The sequence below is a fragment of the Pyrus communis genome, chromosome 8, assembly GCF_963583255.1.
Source record: "Pyrus communis chromosome 8, drPyrComm1.1, whole genome shotgun sequence".
Taxonomy (NCBI): Eukaryota; Viridiplantae; Streptophyta; class Magnoliopsida; order Rosales; family Rosaceae; genus Pyrus; species Pyrus communis.
The window spans coordinates 9,216,019-9,231,932 of NC_084810.1; the positions used below are offsets into that span (position 1 = coordinate 9,216,019).

The window sequence follows — 15,914 nt, forward strand, 5'->3', positions numbered from 1 at the left end:
AGAGAAAAGGTGCGATGATTGTTGTTAAAAAGATAAAATGGGTCATAATGATGTTTGTACTAAAAAGAGAGAACGCCGGCTGTAAGTGAGAGAGACGGATTGACGATAGCGGGGAGGGATCCCACTTCCTAATTTTAAACTTCCCAGAAACCTACCAAAAAAAAAAGAAACACTCAAACATTTTTAGAAGCTTTGTTGCTTCTTCTTACTTCTCACTTGGCGCCTTCACTTCTTACTACTTGCTCTCTTAGTTTGCATAGCAACACAATCTCTCATATTTATAACCGTGATGAACCGACTTACCAAGTCGGTGGAATTGGACTAAATTCCTCCCAGCCACAAGTTTTGTGGTTCTAGATATGAGTTTAAAGTTGGGTGACATCTTCAAGTACAATAATTCATTGTCATGTATAAATTTAAATTTCTCCACATGACAATGCATTTTTAAAAACATTATGAATATAATAAATTTGTTTCATGTAAGTTGTTTTTCGTTTTAAAGGCATCTATGAAATTAGATCTAATTTATCTGAAGAAATATTCCTTAAAAAACTTGACTTGAACACGCCTGCAGCAAATACACAAACAAAGGGATCACCATTTGGGTATTGATTCTTTTACTTGCAAAATTCCACTTTTGATTCTTCCTTATCTAGTAAAGAATCAATACTTCGGAATTCCTACGCCATGTAAAATTCCACTTTAATTTTACGCTTTTAATATGCTGACCAATTTCATACTTTTTTCTTCTTTTGTTGTTGAAATTTGCTCGGATCTTTTTCATATGGTAACTAATATTTCACTAAGAATCTTGTTTTACATATGTAACATCAATCGTATTCATACAAAAAGGAAGTGGCATAAATACGTATTTGTCATGTATTGAATTTTACAAAAAAAAAATTGTAATTTCAGTGGTCCACATAAGCATAAGTAAAAACAATATAAGTGAATTCAGACCATCAATGTACTGCAAACCTCACTTGCATGGAAGATGAAAAATTGCGGACTTGTAACCGATTAAACCTATCACAACTCAACTTTTAAAATACATTTATAATTCTCGTTGCCGAAAGCTACGATCATTTGTTCTATCATTTGTGTATTACGACAAATTGTCCATCGATTGAAGAGCTGGTATTTTTAATTGGGTAAATATAGATCGTTAAGGTATATAATTTCACAAGCAGTAAAAGACTATGTATTCGTGTATTAATGCGTAAACAACTGACCTCTCTACAATTAAACTTCTAAACTACTATTCTAATTCTCGTCCGTTTGATGAAGTGACAATTGTTCCATAAATTGGCGGATTCGTCTTGAATTGCATTTGTTGGAAGATGATAGGCGGCTAGCCACCACCTCGATTAATCCCTAAACGTTTAAAAATTAAGAAATGACACCTAGACCTGCTGAGGTGCCAGCCTAGATCCCCTAGGCACCCGCCTAGCTCGCCTAAACCCTTCTAGACACATGCCTAGGTTACAACTCACTTATATAGAAAATAGATAACCTTCATTTTGCATTTTATTGTTTCCAATAAATTGTAAGAGACTTATTGAACACTTAAATAAACCAAGGTTCTAAAAAACGCTAGGCACTAGTCAGGCGGTGGGTTGGAGCCTAGCACCTAGACGGCTAGGCGGGGTCTAGGTGGGCGCCTAGGCGGCCTAGGCTGATTTAAGTAAATTTCTTATATATCTTGTAAATAAGTGCATATTGACACTTACAAAAAATTATACTAATATGAAATCCATGGATAAGATAATAAAAGAATGATAAAATGCAAAAAGAGTATCCCACAAGTCCAAAATTTAAAAACACATAAAGCATATATGCCATATAACCATAGTAAGGAGTATTGCAAGATGACACATGTACAACAAGTTCACAATTTAAAACCACATAAAATGCAAAATAGGAGGAAAATAAGGAAATATAATAATGTAAGATACTTGCAAAGTTACAAAGTTAGGCATCAAACTCCTCTTCACCATATCCCTCCAAGACTCTCTCCGTGTCGGACTCAAACTTAACTTCTTCATCATCTCCTTCTTCTTCCGTGTCCTCATATGATATAAAATCTTCTTCATGAAGTTCTCTTACTTCAACATTTTTAGAACTCCCCCTAGGCTCTAGGGAACTACTGATAGGAATTTTACCACACACGCAAAGGTGTTAAAAACTTCTATAATACTTGCAAGAATGACAAGGTTATTGTAGTATAAACAGATCCTTATAAGGTCGTTCTCCACATATATTATTAAATAATGCGAAGCAAACCAAATTGTATTTAATTATTGTAAAACAGAAATTTGACATAATTAATTTTATGTCCTACTTTAATAAAAACGAACGCCTAAGACAAAGAAACTAAAAGAAAGGAAAAACATAAAAGAAGCAAATAAATTAAAATAATAAAATAATAAAACAAAAAGAAAAGAAGAAAAAGGAAGGGGCTCACTTGTATTCGAAATCAAGACCTGGAGCCATTTTTTATCCTTATTCTCAATAATATTTTGTTTTATAATTGTTCGTAGCTAGTTTCTTTTGCTAGGGTGATGCCTTGAGCCTTAGTATGAATATGTGATTTTATTAATTTGCTTATGAATGGATGCATGCTTGCTTTGAATTATTAATCACTGCGATTAAACTATGTAATTGTCTTAGTGATTCGCGACCATTAGGGTTTTTAGACAAGTAATTTGAATTTTTGTTAGAACATCACTCTGAAATTGAGGAGGGCTTCTTGTGATTAGTAATTGTAAGTTCACTTGAGGCGAACATCACTCTCTTAAGGGTTGCATGGTTTTTCAAAAGGTTTTCACAAAGCTTAATGAGTATTGTATGTTTATATTTGATCTGAATATCACAAATGGGTTGCATGTTAGATATACGTTTTTGCTTGAATATCATGAGGAAAATATGTATTAGGAAAACTTAACCTTCAAAGCATGTATGTAGAAATTCATAAGTAATTGGTAAATTTGCATATGATTGTTATGATGACGGCGGAACTCTAGGCTTTTACAAATTGATTTTCTTTAAATTGTTCTCTAGTTAATTTATTTAATTGTTTTATTTTAAAATTCGTTTTTATTATATAAAATTCTAAAATCAACATTTTTCCAAACTTTGCTTTAAATAATTAATTAAGAGTTGGTTTTAAGCACAAATTATTCATTCAATCCCTATGGAAAAAGACTTTGCTTGAGCCGCTATACTACGACAACCTTGTACTCTTGCAAGTATTTTTTAAATGTTTTTTTCCCTACTTTTGCAGGTGGTAAAAATCCCTATCACAACACTTGGATCTTCCCCATCTATGTGTTGGAGGGGCATTATGGAAGCAGGATCAATTCGAAAATGGGTTTCGCTAGTAGGTGGGTAATGGCAGCCTGATTAGAATATGGCATGATCGATGACTTGATCATCCCCATCTCTTTCGACCTCTCATGCCTTCTTCTCCGATTGCTGGAGTGGAATATGTAAAAGATTTGATTATTGCGGATACAGTGTCTTGGAACATCAACTTGGTCATTGCCTTATTTCCTCATGATGAGGATGCACTGATTCTAGCTATTCCATTGAGTTGCAGGCTTCTGTTTGATAAGTTAATATGGAACTATGATGCGAAGGGTTTGTTCTCTGTGAAGAGTGCTGGTGGATGATATCCATGCTCTTTTGTGGGCCTTTGTGGAATGTTGCGACCCATGGTATGGCCAAGTTGGCTATTTCTTCTTCTCTTAATTATTGTTGGTTTGAGGAGCCTCCAGATGAAATTGTGGAGGCCCTCTATGATGTTGTTTAATTTATGATATCTCAATAAAATGCTATCGTTTCCCTTAAAATAAAAAATAAAATAAAAAACAAAACAAAATAAACCAAGGTGTTGGAGACTCCCAATTGTCGGGTGAAGCTCTAATAATTTCACACAGCCTTCAAGGATAAACTCCTCAAGATTTGGGACCATTGGTCACCATACTGAAGTCAAGAGTCTTTGCCAAGCTTTGAGAGTTGGAAAGATATATTTGCAACAAATTTTCCATCAGCAGAAGCTGTTATGAGATATTAGGAAAGTTAAAAAAACATTTTTACCCTTTCATTCCATAGCTACTTAATGCGGCTGTTAGGCGTCTAGAGTTCAACAAGCTAATGTGGTCCAAAACTTGACGGCAGATTCTAACGGATATTCATGCCATTCCAAAAGCGGTAACTTTTTAGAGAAATATTCAGGACATTCAGAAAAGTTTGCATGACAAATCTTCAACAATCTTAGGTTGTGCATTTTTGAGAATGGGTCAGCATCCAACTTTATTTGGCTCGTCTCAGGCAAGCACAGGAACATGCCTTCAACAGGATTTGTTCCCTATGACAAAACGATAAGGTTCAAAAGTTAGATATATAAGCAAACCTGGTAACACAAAAAATGATCAAATGTAGGACATGCGACATCCTCTTGAGCAAAAGTGACCAAATGGATGAATCTTGAAGTGATTGCAATTAAAGGATGTCCGTAAGTCTCTCAGCTTGTTACTGTTAAGGTTTTAGATTTTTCTACCAAGCTGATAATTTATGGCGATGAAATAAAGGAGCAGTGTGCACTACTGTCAAACTAACATTTTGGGCTTATTTGGGCTTTTTGGCATCCGAGATTATGTATTTTGAGTTCGAGGTCTTCTGCAATTATATTTGAGACATCTCAAGCTTTAATTCAAGTCATTTTGGGCCTGATTTGGACCCTTGAAGGTCCAGAAACGTGATTGATTTGTGGCTGGGTAGGTTCCCTGTTTGATTAGGATTATGTTTCCTAGTTTCTCTAAACTTATTTTGTTTCTTACTTCTTAGAAGACATTTTCTAGGAAGGATTTTATTTTGTATTAGTATAAAGAAGGCTGGTTAGCCATTCTATGCATCAATTTGGAGAACTTGGCTAGGCTTTGACTATTTGTATTCTTCTTTCAAGGTGTTTTCTATCCTTTTTCTATTTCAATAAAATTCCTTTTGTTTTATAATTATTCGTAACTAATTCTCATTTTTTTAGGGCGAGGCGACGAGCCTTAACAAGAATATGTAGTTTCTTTTCAATTGATTTATGATTTTGAATTATTAATCACCATGTTTAAACTATCTATTTGTCTTAATGCTTGATCACCATTAGGATATTTAGAAAAGTAATTTAATGCAATTTTGATCGATGGTTATCCCTAAAATTGGTGAACTCTTCTTGTGATTAATAGTTGTGATTAGAACAAGGGTTGCATGGTTTCTCCAAGGGTTTTCACAAAACTTAATGAATCTTGTATGTTTAGATATGATCTGAATACCACAAATGGATTTAATGTTTGATATACGTTCTAAATTGAGGGTCCAAGTAGAACATATTTTAGGAAAACCTAACCTTCAAAATTTGCATGTATAAGTCCTACGTAATTGGGAGAACTATGTAGGATTGTTAAGATGACGGCTGAACCCTAGTGCTTAAATTGATTTTCCCTTTTAGTTAATTTTACTTTGCCAATTTATTTAATTATTTTTATTTAAATTCGTTTTTAATATTTTAAGTTACAAAATCAACCATTTCCCAAACTTTTTCTTTGAATAATTAATTAAGATTTGGGTTTGCATAAATTGTTTTAAATAATCTTTGTAGGAATGACTTTGCATGAGCACTCTTACTACAACTATCTTGTTCTCTTGCAAGTATTTTTATCCCTACTTTTGTAGATGGTAAATATCCTATCAAGAAATTGGTCCCACTACCGGAGATTGTATTTAAATAATTTGTGTTTATCATATTCTTAGTTGAGTATTTGTATGTAATTTTTTTTTTCGTTTTTCTTGCACAATGGTAAAATTTGGGCATTGATTTTGGGAGCAGTGCAATGATGGGATTTGTACCTTCTCCTGGATTCAATATACCATCAGGAGGACCGCCTTTATGGGTCAGATCTGTGGATTGAGGTTTTTATGGATTTAAACCTAGAATTTGTCCCATTTGTTGTTTGAATAACCATAATATTTTGCAGTGTCCTTAGAGAATATTTTCCAAACTATGTCCAGGAGCATGTCAATACGAGAACTAACTCAAAAAGGCATTGGAACAATCCCAATTCAGAGTCGTACACTCCAAGTTTGAAAAAGCATCTTGAGCAGTATTTTGAGCAGCCTAATAAGCCACAAGAGCTTTCGGTGAATGAAAAACTCTCTAAATTGTTGGAATCAATTGAGTTGTACATTGAAGCAACCAATCAAGGACTCCAAATTCAAGCATTAAACTGTGGTACAAGCTATGATGATCAAGAGAGATTGGCGTAGGAACTGAGGAGAATCTACTAGTTATTCACACCCAAGGGAATAAACACCACATGCTGATCGTGAAATCTTCCCAAAATCTATGGCTACCCAAGTTTATGTGCTATAAGAATCTTTCCCAGAAAGGTTGCGGGAAGACTTGAAAGTTAATGTGTTAGGGGAGTTTCACACAAATTTAGCATCTAATATGTCACAAGGTCAGCCCTCAAACACACTGACGAATTTGGATACAAGGCAGATAGCTACAGAGAACAAAATTTTGGTTGCTGAATTGAACTATGCATTTACACATGAGGAAATTCATATGGAGCCCTACATGAAGGCTAAAATCTACAAGGAGAGGAAGAAAAAGCTTAATTGCAGCCAAATTCTTCATAGAGGAATTCCGCAAGTGCAAAAGTTGTGGGTGTTAAATACAAAGTGGAAGTGAGCTCGACGAAGACATAAGCCTTGCTAGAAATAGCCTTATTTGATTACAAAGATTCATTCACACAGAAAGGTGGACATGAAAGATTCAACCACTGAATTTAAATGCTTCATATGTCTCTCCTTACCTACTATCACCCTAGAAAAGGTCTTCCAAAAAGTAGGAAACAAAATAACTTAAGAGAAACCAAGAAACCTAATCCTAATTAGATATGGGAAATCTGCCCAGCCACATATTAGCCATGTTTCTGAACCTTTAGGGCTCCAAATCAAGTTCAAAAAAACTTGATTGAAAGTGTGAGATGTACCCTCGATCATAATTTCAGAAGGTCTCGAACCCAAAAGACATCATATTGGACTCCAAATAAGCCCAAAACGTCAGTTTGACAACACTACGCGCTGCTCCTTTATTTCATTGCCATAAATTATCAGCTTGGTAGAAAAATCTGAAACTTTGATACGAACAAGCTGAGAGACTCATGAACATCTTCCAATTGAAATCACTTTAAAATTTATCCATTTGATCACTTTTTGCTCAAGAGGACGTCATGTCCTACATTAGAAATATAAATAAAAAAGTATCAAAACCTCACCTAAATAACTAATAAATTAATACTAAGAATAGGGTAAATCGGCTACTAAAGGATTACAATGTTCAGTGACTTTTTTTTTTCCTCGTTGGTGTATTTTGGAGGACTTGGCTACGAGGGCGACGGTTGGGTTGGGTAAAGAACGTAATGGACTTTATTATCTCGTGGCGTTAGCATCTAACAAAGCACCTTCCATCCCCCGCCCAACCTGTCACCTAGCTATTTCTCCAATTGATTTTGTGGCGCCGTGACTTAGAACACATCTCTTCAATTTTTAGCCAAGTCATCGTTAAGGATCATTGTTAAATTGTTCTACGCACGATGATAGTGTGTGATGCTTGTCATTTGGCTAAACAGACTTCCCTTAACATTAGTTCAATCTCAACTTCAAGATCATTTTCGTTTATTCATTGTGACATTTTAGGTCCTCATAAAATTCCTACCATTTCCGGGGCACGCTATTTCTTTACTATAGGGTATGATTATTCCAATTTCACTTGGGTTTTCCTACTCAAATTCTTTTCTTCTTTGGTCTGTACGCATTTTAATACTACCATCCAAAACATCCGTGTGGATAATGGGTGAGAGTTCATTTCGTTGAAAGATTTTTTCCTAGCACAAGGGGCCATTCACTAATGTCTATACTCTCTAACAAAATGGGGTAGTCGAGTGCAAACGTTGCCATATCCTTGAAGTCACTCAGGCTTTGCGATTTCAAGCACATCTTCCTCTTCATTTCTGGGAAGAATGTTTCTACACAGTAATTTACTTGATTAAACGTTTACCTACTTTTCTTCTTTCAAAGAAAACCCCTTTCGAAAAATTGTATTGTAAACTCCCCTCTTATGGCCACTTGAAGGTCTTTGGGTGTCTTACTGATAGAAAGTTTACCACCTATAAAAGTAGAGATAACAAACACTTAAAAATACTTGCAATAGTACAAGGTAATCGTAGTATAGTTGGTTCTAGCAAGGTCGTCATCGACAAGAATTGAATTAATAATTTATGTAAAAACCAAATCTTAATTAATTATTTGAAAATAAAGTTTGGAAAAGATTTATTTTGAATTTTGAAATAATAAAAACGAATTTTAATAAAAGAACTTAAAGAAAATAATTAAAGAAACCAATTTGAAATTAAGAAAGCAATTTTAGAAAACAATGATAAAAAGGACATTAGTGTTCCGCTGTCACTTTAACAATCATATGTAGTTTACTAATTACTTATGAATTATACATGCAACTTGATAGTTAGGTTTTCTTAATATAGATTCTACTTGTAGCATTCAAGTTAAAACGAAAGGCATACTCGCTTGGCGAGGCCTGTGTGAATCGGCCACTTTCTGGGCATATTTCCGAAACTCGTCCCAAGCTCAATTCACAACTATATTTAACATGCAATATATGGATTTAAAGCTGGGAATGAGGAGAAGTAACAAAACAGGGTCGAATAGTGGCCGGAGACGACCTGAAAATGGCCTGGAATACATGGTGAAACACCGGAAAACAGGAGAGGGTTCTCCCTTAACTCGATCTACACCAAAACACCATCATTTCTCACATATAAGACTATAATCATACACAGAACAACGATATAAGACGATTGACATCGGTTTTTGAGGTTTACCTTAGTCGGAATCATCGAGAACTCGCCGAGATTTCGTTGGGGGAAGACAGTGAACAGTGGCAGAAGCCACTGTGCGATGTAACGCCTCGGGCTTGGTTTCAAACTCGTACTATTTGTTTTTGGGTTTTCGGAAGAACAAAGAAACGAGGAGGAGTGGTGGTGGTTTCTGCGGGTTTTCTCTGTGTTTTCATAGAGAATAGAGAGTTAGAGAGTAGAGGGAGGAGAGTTTGAGGGAAAGAGACTGCAAAGTGAGGGAGAAATGAAAGAGAGAGAGAGAGAGAGAGTGAGAATGAGAGTTGGATTTGTAGCTGTTGGAGAGCTGGATCTATTTTCGTCTACGTGATTCTAGGGTGGTGATGCTCTCATTGGCCGATTATGTGGTTGTACCGTCTTATGTGCCAAGATCTGGCAGCTCCACCGCTTTGTGCGTTCAGATTTGGTGGCTTTGCCGCCTTCTATGCTCAGAGATGGTGGCTGATCCGCCCGCTTGTGTGACAGTGTGACTTGATCTGGTGACTCATAGAAACTTTGGATCTAAGTAGTGCGGTGAAGCTATATATTGCGTTGGATAAAATGTCGTTATCCTCCACTTAGATGCTAATGATTCCCTTCTCAGAGTAGCATAGTTGTCGTATTGTGGTCGCGTTTCTGCGATGGCTGTATGCTGTCGTTATCATTGGGAGATGAGTTATATGGTCTTGTCTTTCAGCGATGATTTTATGTGGTATCGCTCTTCTGCAATGAATTTATGTGATCTCACTCCTCTGTAATGACTTTTTATGATCTCGCTTGTTAACAATGACTATGTGGTTGCCGGTAAAGATATGTTGCATCTATCGTTATTTTGCTACATAATTACACTGGTGATGTGTGTATGTGCTTGTGACAGTCGTATAGGGATTCTCTTAATTATTTAATTGTGTAAATTCACTCAAGTTCAATTTGTTAGTCATTGAAGCTATGTACCCAATTGACACTGCTATACTTATTTGTATCTTGATGATAAATATCGTTATATCGTTTCTCGTAAAATAATAAAGAGAGAAGGCTTCATTGCATAAAAAGAAATATCCATTAAGGAGAACCAACTACAATTCGTCGTCGAATTTCGCCTTGGAAGAAGACCTGACCTCCGTTCTTTTTCATCACCGTTTCAACTCTCTCTCTCTCTCTCTCTCTCTCTCTCTCTCTCTCAACTTTTCTTTGGCTCTTCTCATATGATTTCTGTCTCCATTGCCTTGGCCCTTGTGATGCTTTAATGGGCCTCGGTTGGAAGAGTTTATGTTGCAATGTGCAACGGATATGCATCTGGGGTGAATCGGGTGATTATACTTTCAAATGGTCATTAGTTCAAACACCATATTCATTTAATCATAATTAAGCACAAGGTTCACAATAGAATATAAATAAAACAACAAATTTGTCCATCAATACGAGCTTGGCTCAAAACTATGAAGCGATTGTTGTATACAACAGTAGATTTATAGTGTTATTTCGTACACTTGAACTTGCTTTTTCAAAGGAACTTCTGAATTCATATCTCATACGACAAATTAAAAGAGAGAAGATTTATGATCGTACTTTCGTTAAAAAACACAAACAAGTTGAAGCAATGGGTCTTTCATCAAAGTAACCAACAAATTATTCGTGTATCAACTAACTTTTCCACCAATAAAAGTTTAAGGGCAGGTGGGACTTGACAAAATCCACCATAACTGGATACTCATTTATAGCTTTCACATCCACGCCATTTCTAAGCAGCTGAGGGAAGAACAGCCAATTGGCCGTCACAGCCAAGAACAACAACGTCAACGGCCCCGAAATCACCGGTTTTAACCGACACCTGTCGGCCACTGCCTTCTTGACCTCCACTTCGATTGCCACACTCACCCCATGCAGCACAAAGAACCATGTCACCTCCCACGTCGGAGACACACGTGCCAGATAGTAATAAATCACTTCGTGCATTAGACCTGAGACTGCAAAAGTGGACATCATAGCGAGAAATCGGGCCAATCGAGACCCAACTACACGCGTGAAAATATTGCGTACCGGGTAGTACGTAGTGGGTCGTAAAATGTTTGTGACCATGAGGTTCCATCTACAGCCCCAAAAGTCTTGAAGCGAAGTGGAAAGGTAAGGCTCGTTGGAATGCGGCTCGAGCTCAAATCCAAAAACGGCTCGAGCCGGGGTCGCAAACAGGGGTAGCAAAATTTCTAGCCCCAGGTACAGGTGGCAGCAGTACAAAACCAATATAACATATGGGTGTAAATGTTGCCTATAGTCATATGATCCAACTACCAAAGCCAAAAGCAAGGCTTTTACAGCAAACAGAATTGACTTTTTACCAATTGGATAACTTGGGTTCTCAGATTTTGTGGGATTTGGGGGGATTATGTGATCTGGGTTTTGATTCGGCGGTGATTTTTGAGGTGGGTTTTGCTTGATTTTGATTGGGAGGATAGCTAGGGAGATAAATTGGAAGAGGGTTAGTGGGGGTGGAGAAGATAGAGGGCCATGATCAAAGGAGAAGAGGAGGAGCTTGAAGGTGGCAAGCCAGACGAGGAAGAAGGTGGTGGGCCCACCAAGGTGGAAGGAATGGAGGTTTAAGGGGAGGAGGATGAAGAGGTAGAGGATGGGGAGGAGAGAGATGAGCCTGAGGATGCCCTTTGGGATTCTGGATGATATGTAGAAACAATAACACAGAGATATGTTGGCTAGGAAACATACCTTGATGAAGTTGTAGATTTCATCCTCCATTTCTGGTTTGGTCTGGTCTCTTTCTCTCTCTAGATTTGTATCCTCTCTCTACAGAGATATAGGGAAGGGAGGAGTATTGAAGTTGTGTTTGAGTTTGGGGATTATGGTAAATGAATAGGTCAGGTGGAAGTTAAAACTTCTGTTGGGCCTTATTTGCACCACACATTGGCCCTGTGCTTGTATTTACTGCCCTTGCTAGTTTATTGGTTGTTGGATCTGAATTGTATGTATTTCGTGCGTTCATGATAAGTTGGTTAAGTGAGTACTCTTCTTCCTAGCGCTCGAGGTCCCAGTTCTAATTCTTCCTGTATGGACTGTGTAACCAAAAAGAAGATGAAAACCGAAACCTATGACAAAAATCGTAGTACCAACTGAGAATATTGTAAAGCCAAAAATAATTAAGAGGCGACACGTGAATTTTTGGATAAAAAATGATAAAATTACCCTTGAGGCACACCGGAGTTCTTACACACAAGCAGTGGACAATCATCCCTCAATCAAGTCAAAAGTGTCCAAATAGGTATTTATTTACAACTTATATCATTCATCCTTATCATATTTTCTCCACAAGGTAACCCCCAAATCCTTTCTCTTTTATTATATTAATTAGCCAATTAATCATCCCATCAATTAGCTAATTAATCACAAAATCAAGAACCTAACCCACAAATTGGTGCTTTTATTGAGAGTTGAGTCCCATAATCTTAGAAGACTCTCGCATCCAAGGTTTTCTATTTTCTTGTCCATTTGTAGATTTTTCGTACGTTCTTATTTTTAGAATTTTTTTATTTGCAAAAATTCTTTGGTAAAACCTAAAAGAAAAGTACAATGAAAAGAAATTTGGAAACTTCAACGAACGAAAATTCCAATGTTCAAGAGATGGGATCATGGCGATCCACGAGGCTAAACATGACAATAAGTGGAGCGGCACCACCACCACAAGGCTCCACCATGGCAACCACTGTGGTGGCCACCGGGGTAGCCACCTACGGTGAGGTCCATGGTGCCACCACCACGGCCCAAGCCGTGTAATCCAAGCTTGATGTGCCATCCAAAGCCCACGGCCCAAGCCGTGTCATTCCAAGCCCAAGGTAAATTAGCCCGTGCCTTCCAAATCCAACACGAGCCCAATGCATTGCCGAGTCAAGCCCAAGCCTCGCACCTGTATGCACCACACTCCGAGTAGCCCACTCCCGTGGCCCAGCCTACTCATACGACCTAGCCTGCTCCCGTGGTTTCCAAAGCAGCCCCAAGTCAGCCCAAGATTATCTCAACCATCCTGACATACCATCGAGTTGAGGGCATTTTCACCACATTTCTTTGCAGATTTGACATTGCCAACTCAAATCTCGCGCCCAGAGTCTACTACCCTTCCACTGCTCAAAGAGGTGCATTCCTTCCAAGCTCTTCCAATCTAAATGGCGAACAACATTTGCCCCAACAAGTCACAGAGTTGACGAGCGCCCTTGCACAATAGACAACCTTGGTGAATTTACTCTTGCAACACATTGAGATCCAACGGGCCCCATACGAGGTGTCCCAAAGGAGGACAAGGGCAGACGAAGAACCTCTCCAGCAACGTCCTGTTAAGCAGCCACTCAACCAATAACGAACCTAGCGTTTGGGCAGCGTACACTCCAGATTAGACCCCCGAGATAGCGTATACTCTCGTCTTAGCGCGGGAATTAGCATGCACTCTGGACTAGGCCAACGGATAAGCATACATACACGGTTAGGGCCACACTTTGATAATCAACATGAGCAACCTTCTAGGCAAAGCATTCATTCGCGGCTAGGCCCACATGAAGCATTATCCACATCACATCAAAGTAGGTAGCACGACGGACGGAGAGATGCAGTCACTTAGTCCGACTCAAGTTCAACCAGCAGCCTGCGAAGAATTTCCTCGCCTACCAGGAATGGACCACATGCACCGCCGTCACGGCATAGACCGACTAACAACATAGAAAAGCAACTTAGATCGGTAGGTCAAGATCAGAGGCAACTAAGAGCTTTGCTACCTCAATAAAGACAAATTAAGGAAGAGGTAAAGAGGCACCTCAACAAGTGATTGCGTGATCTCTAATGCAACGAAAGGGCCGATGAAGCACTACGACAAAACATGACTAACATGCGCAGGTAACCCTTCACGGACAAGATCAAGCAGGCAGAGCCTCCACGCCAGTTTAGTACGCCACACTTCACATCTTTTAAAGGAGATGAAGATCCGAAGAAGCACTTGAAGCACTACCGAAGCACAATGATCCTTTATTGGAGCAACGATGCCCGTATGTGCAAAATCTGCGCCATCATCTTACAATGAGAAGCACAAGATTGGTTTCACATCTTGCTACCACGATCCATTCGGAATTTTGATGATTTTTCCTTGGTTTTCACCAAAGAATACTCATCTTACCGCTCGATCAAGAAAAAGTCCAACCACTTGTCAACGTGAAGAAGAACCCAAAGGAGTCGCTTCGAGATTACGTGAAGAGGTTCAAAGCAGAAAAGGTCAAGATCATTGGATGCGATGACTCGATAACAAGCACAGCCTTCCAAAAACGACTTCCAGCAAATCACCCACTGTTCGGAGAAATGATTATGAAAGAAGATCTAACTCTAGCGGACTCTTTCGCTCTGGCAGAGAAGCATGCACTTTGGGATAAGGCTCGACGAGTAGATAAGGCACCCAAGCAACCTAAAAAAGAGTCGGCAATGGCTCAAAAGAAGAAGGATATGAAGCAGTCCAGCAAAAACAGGCAGAAAGTCAAACGTAGGGACCGACCCACGACCAAAGAAGGCATGACAACCAAGAACAACTTTAAGTTCTCAATTCCGTTCCACTAAATCCTTCGCAACATCAAGAATGAGTCATGGTTCAAGCTATCGAAACAATCAAAGGAAGATACTTCCAAGTTGGATCACACCAAATACTACGCATTCCACCGAGGCCTAGGTCACACAATCGACAACTACTACACTTGGAAGAACTACCTAGAGAAACTCGTGAAAGAAGGCAAGGCCGATAGATACTTGGATAAGCGAGCTGTGCAGCCTAGAAGGAATGCAAACGATGATGAGGAGCCGTCAACAAAGACGATTCAAATCAATGGCATCATCGAATCCGAGCACTTGGGGGCCACCAACTACTCCAAAAAGATGAAGATCCAGCAGGTTTACTAGTCTCACAAGTCCAAGCAGTCAACACCCAACCCGAATCCATCAGTGGCTTCATCGAGTAGGATGCAGAATGTGTTGATTTTCCACATAACGATGCACTAGTAGTATATGTCCAACTGGCCCATACCATAGTTGACAGAATGATGGTTAACAATGGAAGTGTAGTCAACCTACTTCAACTTTCAATCATTCAAAAAATGGGCCTGCAAAGCACAATCATCCGCCGAGTGGAGGTACTTACTAGATTCAACGGGCACACCTCAACTGCCATTGGTCCCATCACACTTGACGTGGAAACACCACCAATTGTCTCAAAGTAGAAGTTAATGATCGTAAGCAACCCATCTCCCTATAATGGGATTCTTGGGAGACCTTGGTTGATCAAGCTGGATGCCGTCACTTCCGTCAAGTATCAAAATATTTGATTTTCGCATCCCGAGATGAGGAGTTGGAGAGATCAAATTTGACTAGGCTGCATCTTGATGATGCACTGTGCAAGTGTTGAAAGAATCAAAGAAGAACACCTTTATCCCCATAGAGGCTACCGAGGTCCAAGGGGATAAAGAAGCTATCAAATAGTAATTATAGCAATCGGGTTAAAAAGATAGCACCCAAGCAAGTGAGATAGGATGGAAACCCGATAAGGATGCTGAAGACATCATTCTTGACCCCTATCAGTCGGAAAAGAAGGCTAGAATCGACTCACGTCTAAGCCCAGCCGAGAAGGAAGATCTCATGACTTTCCTTAGGGAAAATTGAGATGTTTTTGCATGGTCACCTTCCAACTTCACTACCAAACTAGTGATCTAAAAGAGAAAACATTTCATACCCGAGAGAGTAGCAATCATTGAGGTGGAAATTGACAAGCTACTAGAGGTCAGATTCATAAAAAAATGTAGCACACTCAGCATGGCTTGCCAACGTCGTGCTAGTCGTGAAGAAAGAGAAGGGTAAATAGAGGGTTTGCATAAACTACACCGACCTCAACAAAGCATGCCCAAAAGATCCTTATCCGCT

The 15,914-nt window shown here is 38.7% G+C and overlaps 2 protein-coding genes across 2 annotated transcripts; one reads left to right on the top strand and one right to left on the bottom strand.

Annotated features, from left to right (window-relative positions):
* Positions 1–10,207: 10,207 nt before the first annotated feature.
* On the bottom strand, positions 10,208–11,954 carry LOC137743499 (long-chain-alcohol O-fatty-acyltransferase-like). The gene has a single exon (XM_068483402.1). The coding sequence runs from the start codon at positions 11,715–11,717 to the stop codon at positions 10,614–10,616; it is 1,104 nt and encodes a 367-aa protein (XP_068339503.1). The 5' UTR covers positions 11,718–11,954; the 3' UTR covers positions 10,208–10,613.
* Positions 11,955–12,604: 650 nt separating this feature from the next.
* On the top strand, positions 12,605–14,900 carry LOC137742908 (uncharacterized). Its single transcript, XM_068482847.1, has 3 exons — positions 12,605–12,708; positions 14,120–14,483; positions 14,583–14,900. Exons 1-3 carry the CDS (start codon positions 12,605–12,607, stop codon positions 14,898–14,900), a joined length of 786 nt encoding a protein of 261 aa, XP_068338948.1.
* Positions 14,901–15,914: the final 1,014 nt, after the last annotated feature.

What these genes read in the sequence shown, in the direction of transcription:
- LOC137742908 (XM_068482847.1), top strand. Translation starts at nt 12,605, where the DNA reads ATGGCGATCCACGAGGCTAAACATGACAATAAGTGGAGCGGCACCACC. An exon ending in CACCGGGGTAGCCACCTACG is followed by an intron (nt 12,709 to 14,119) that starts GTGAGGTCCATG and finishes TTTTCACCAAAG; the next exon opens with AATACTCATCTTACCGCTCG. An exon ending in CCAGCAAAAACAGGCAGAAA is followed by an intron (nt 14,484 to 14,582) that starts GTCAAACGTAGG and finishes CGCAACATCAAG; the next exon opens with AATGAGTCATGGTTCAAGCT.
- LOC137743499 (XM_068483402.1), bottom strand. Translation starts at nt 11,717, where the DNA reads ATGGAGGATGAAATCTACAACTTCATCAAGGTATGTTTCCTAGCCAAC.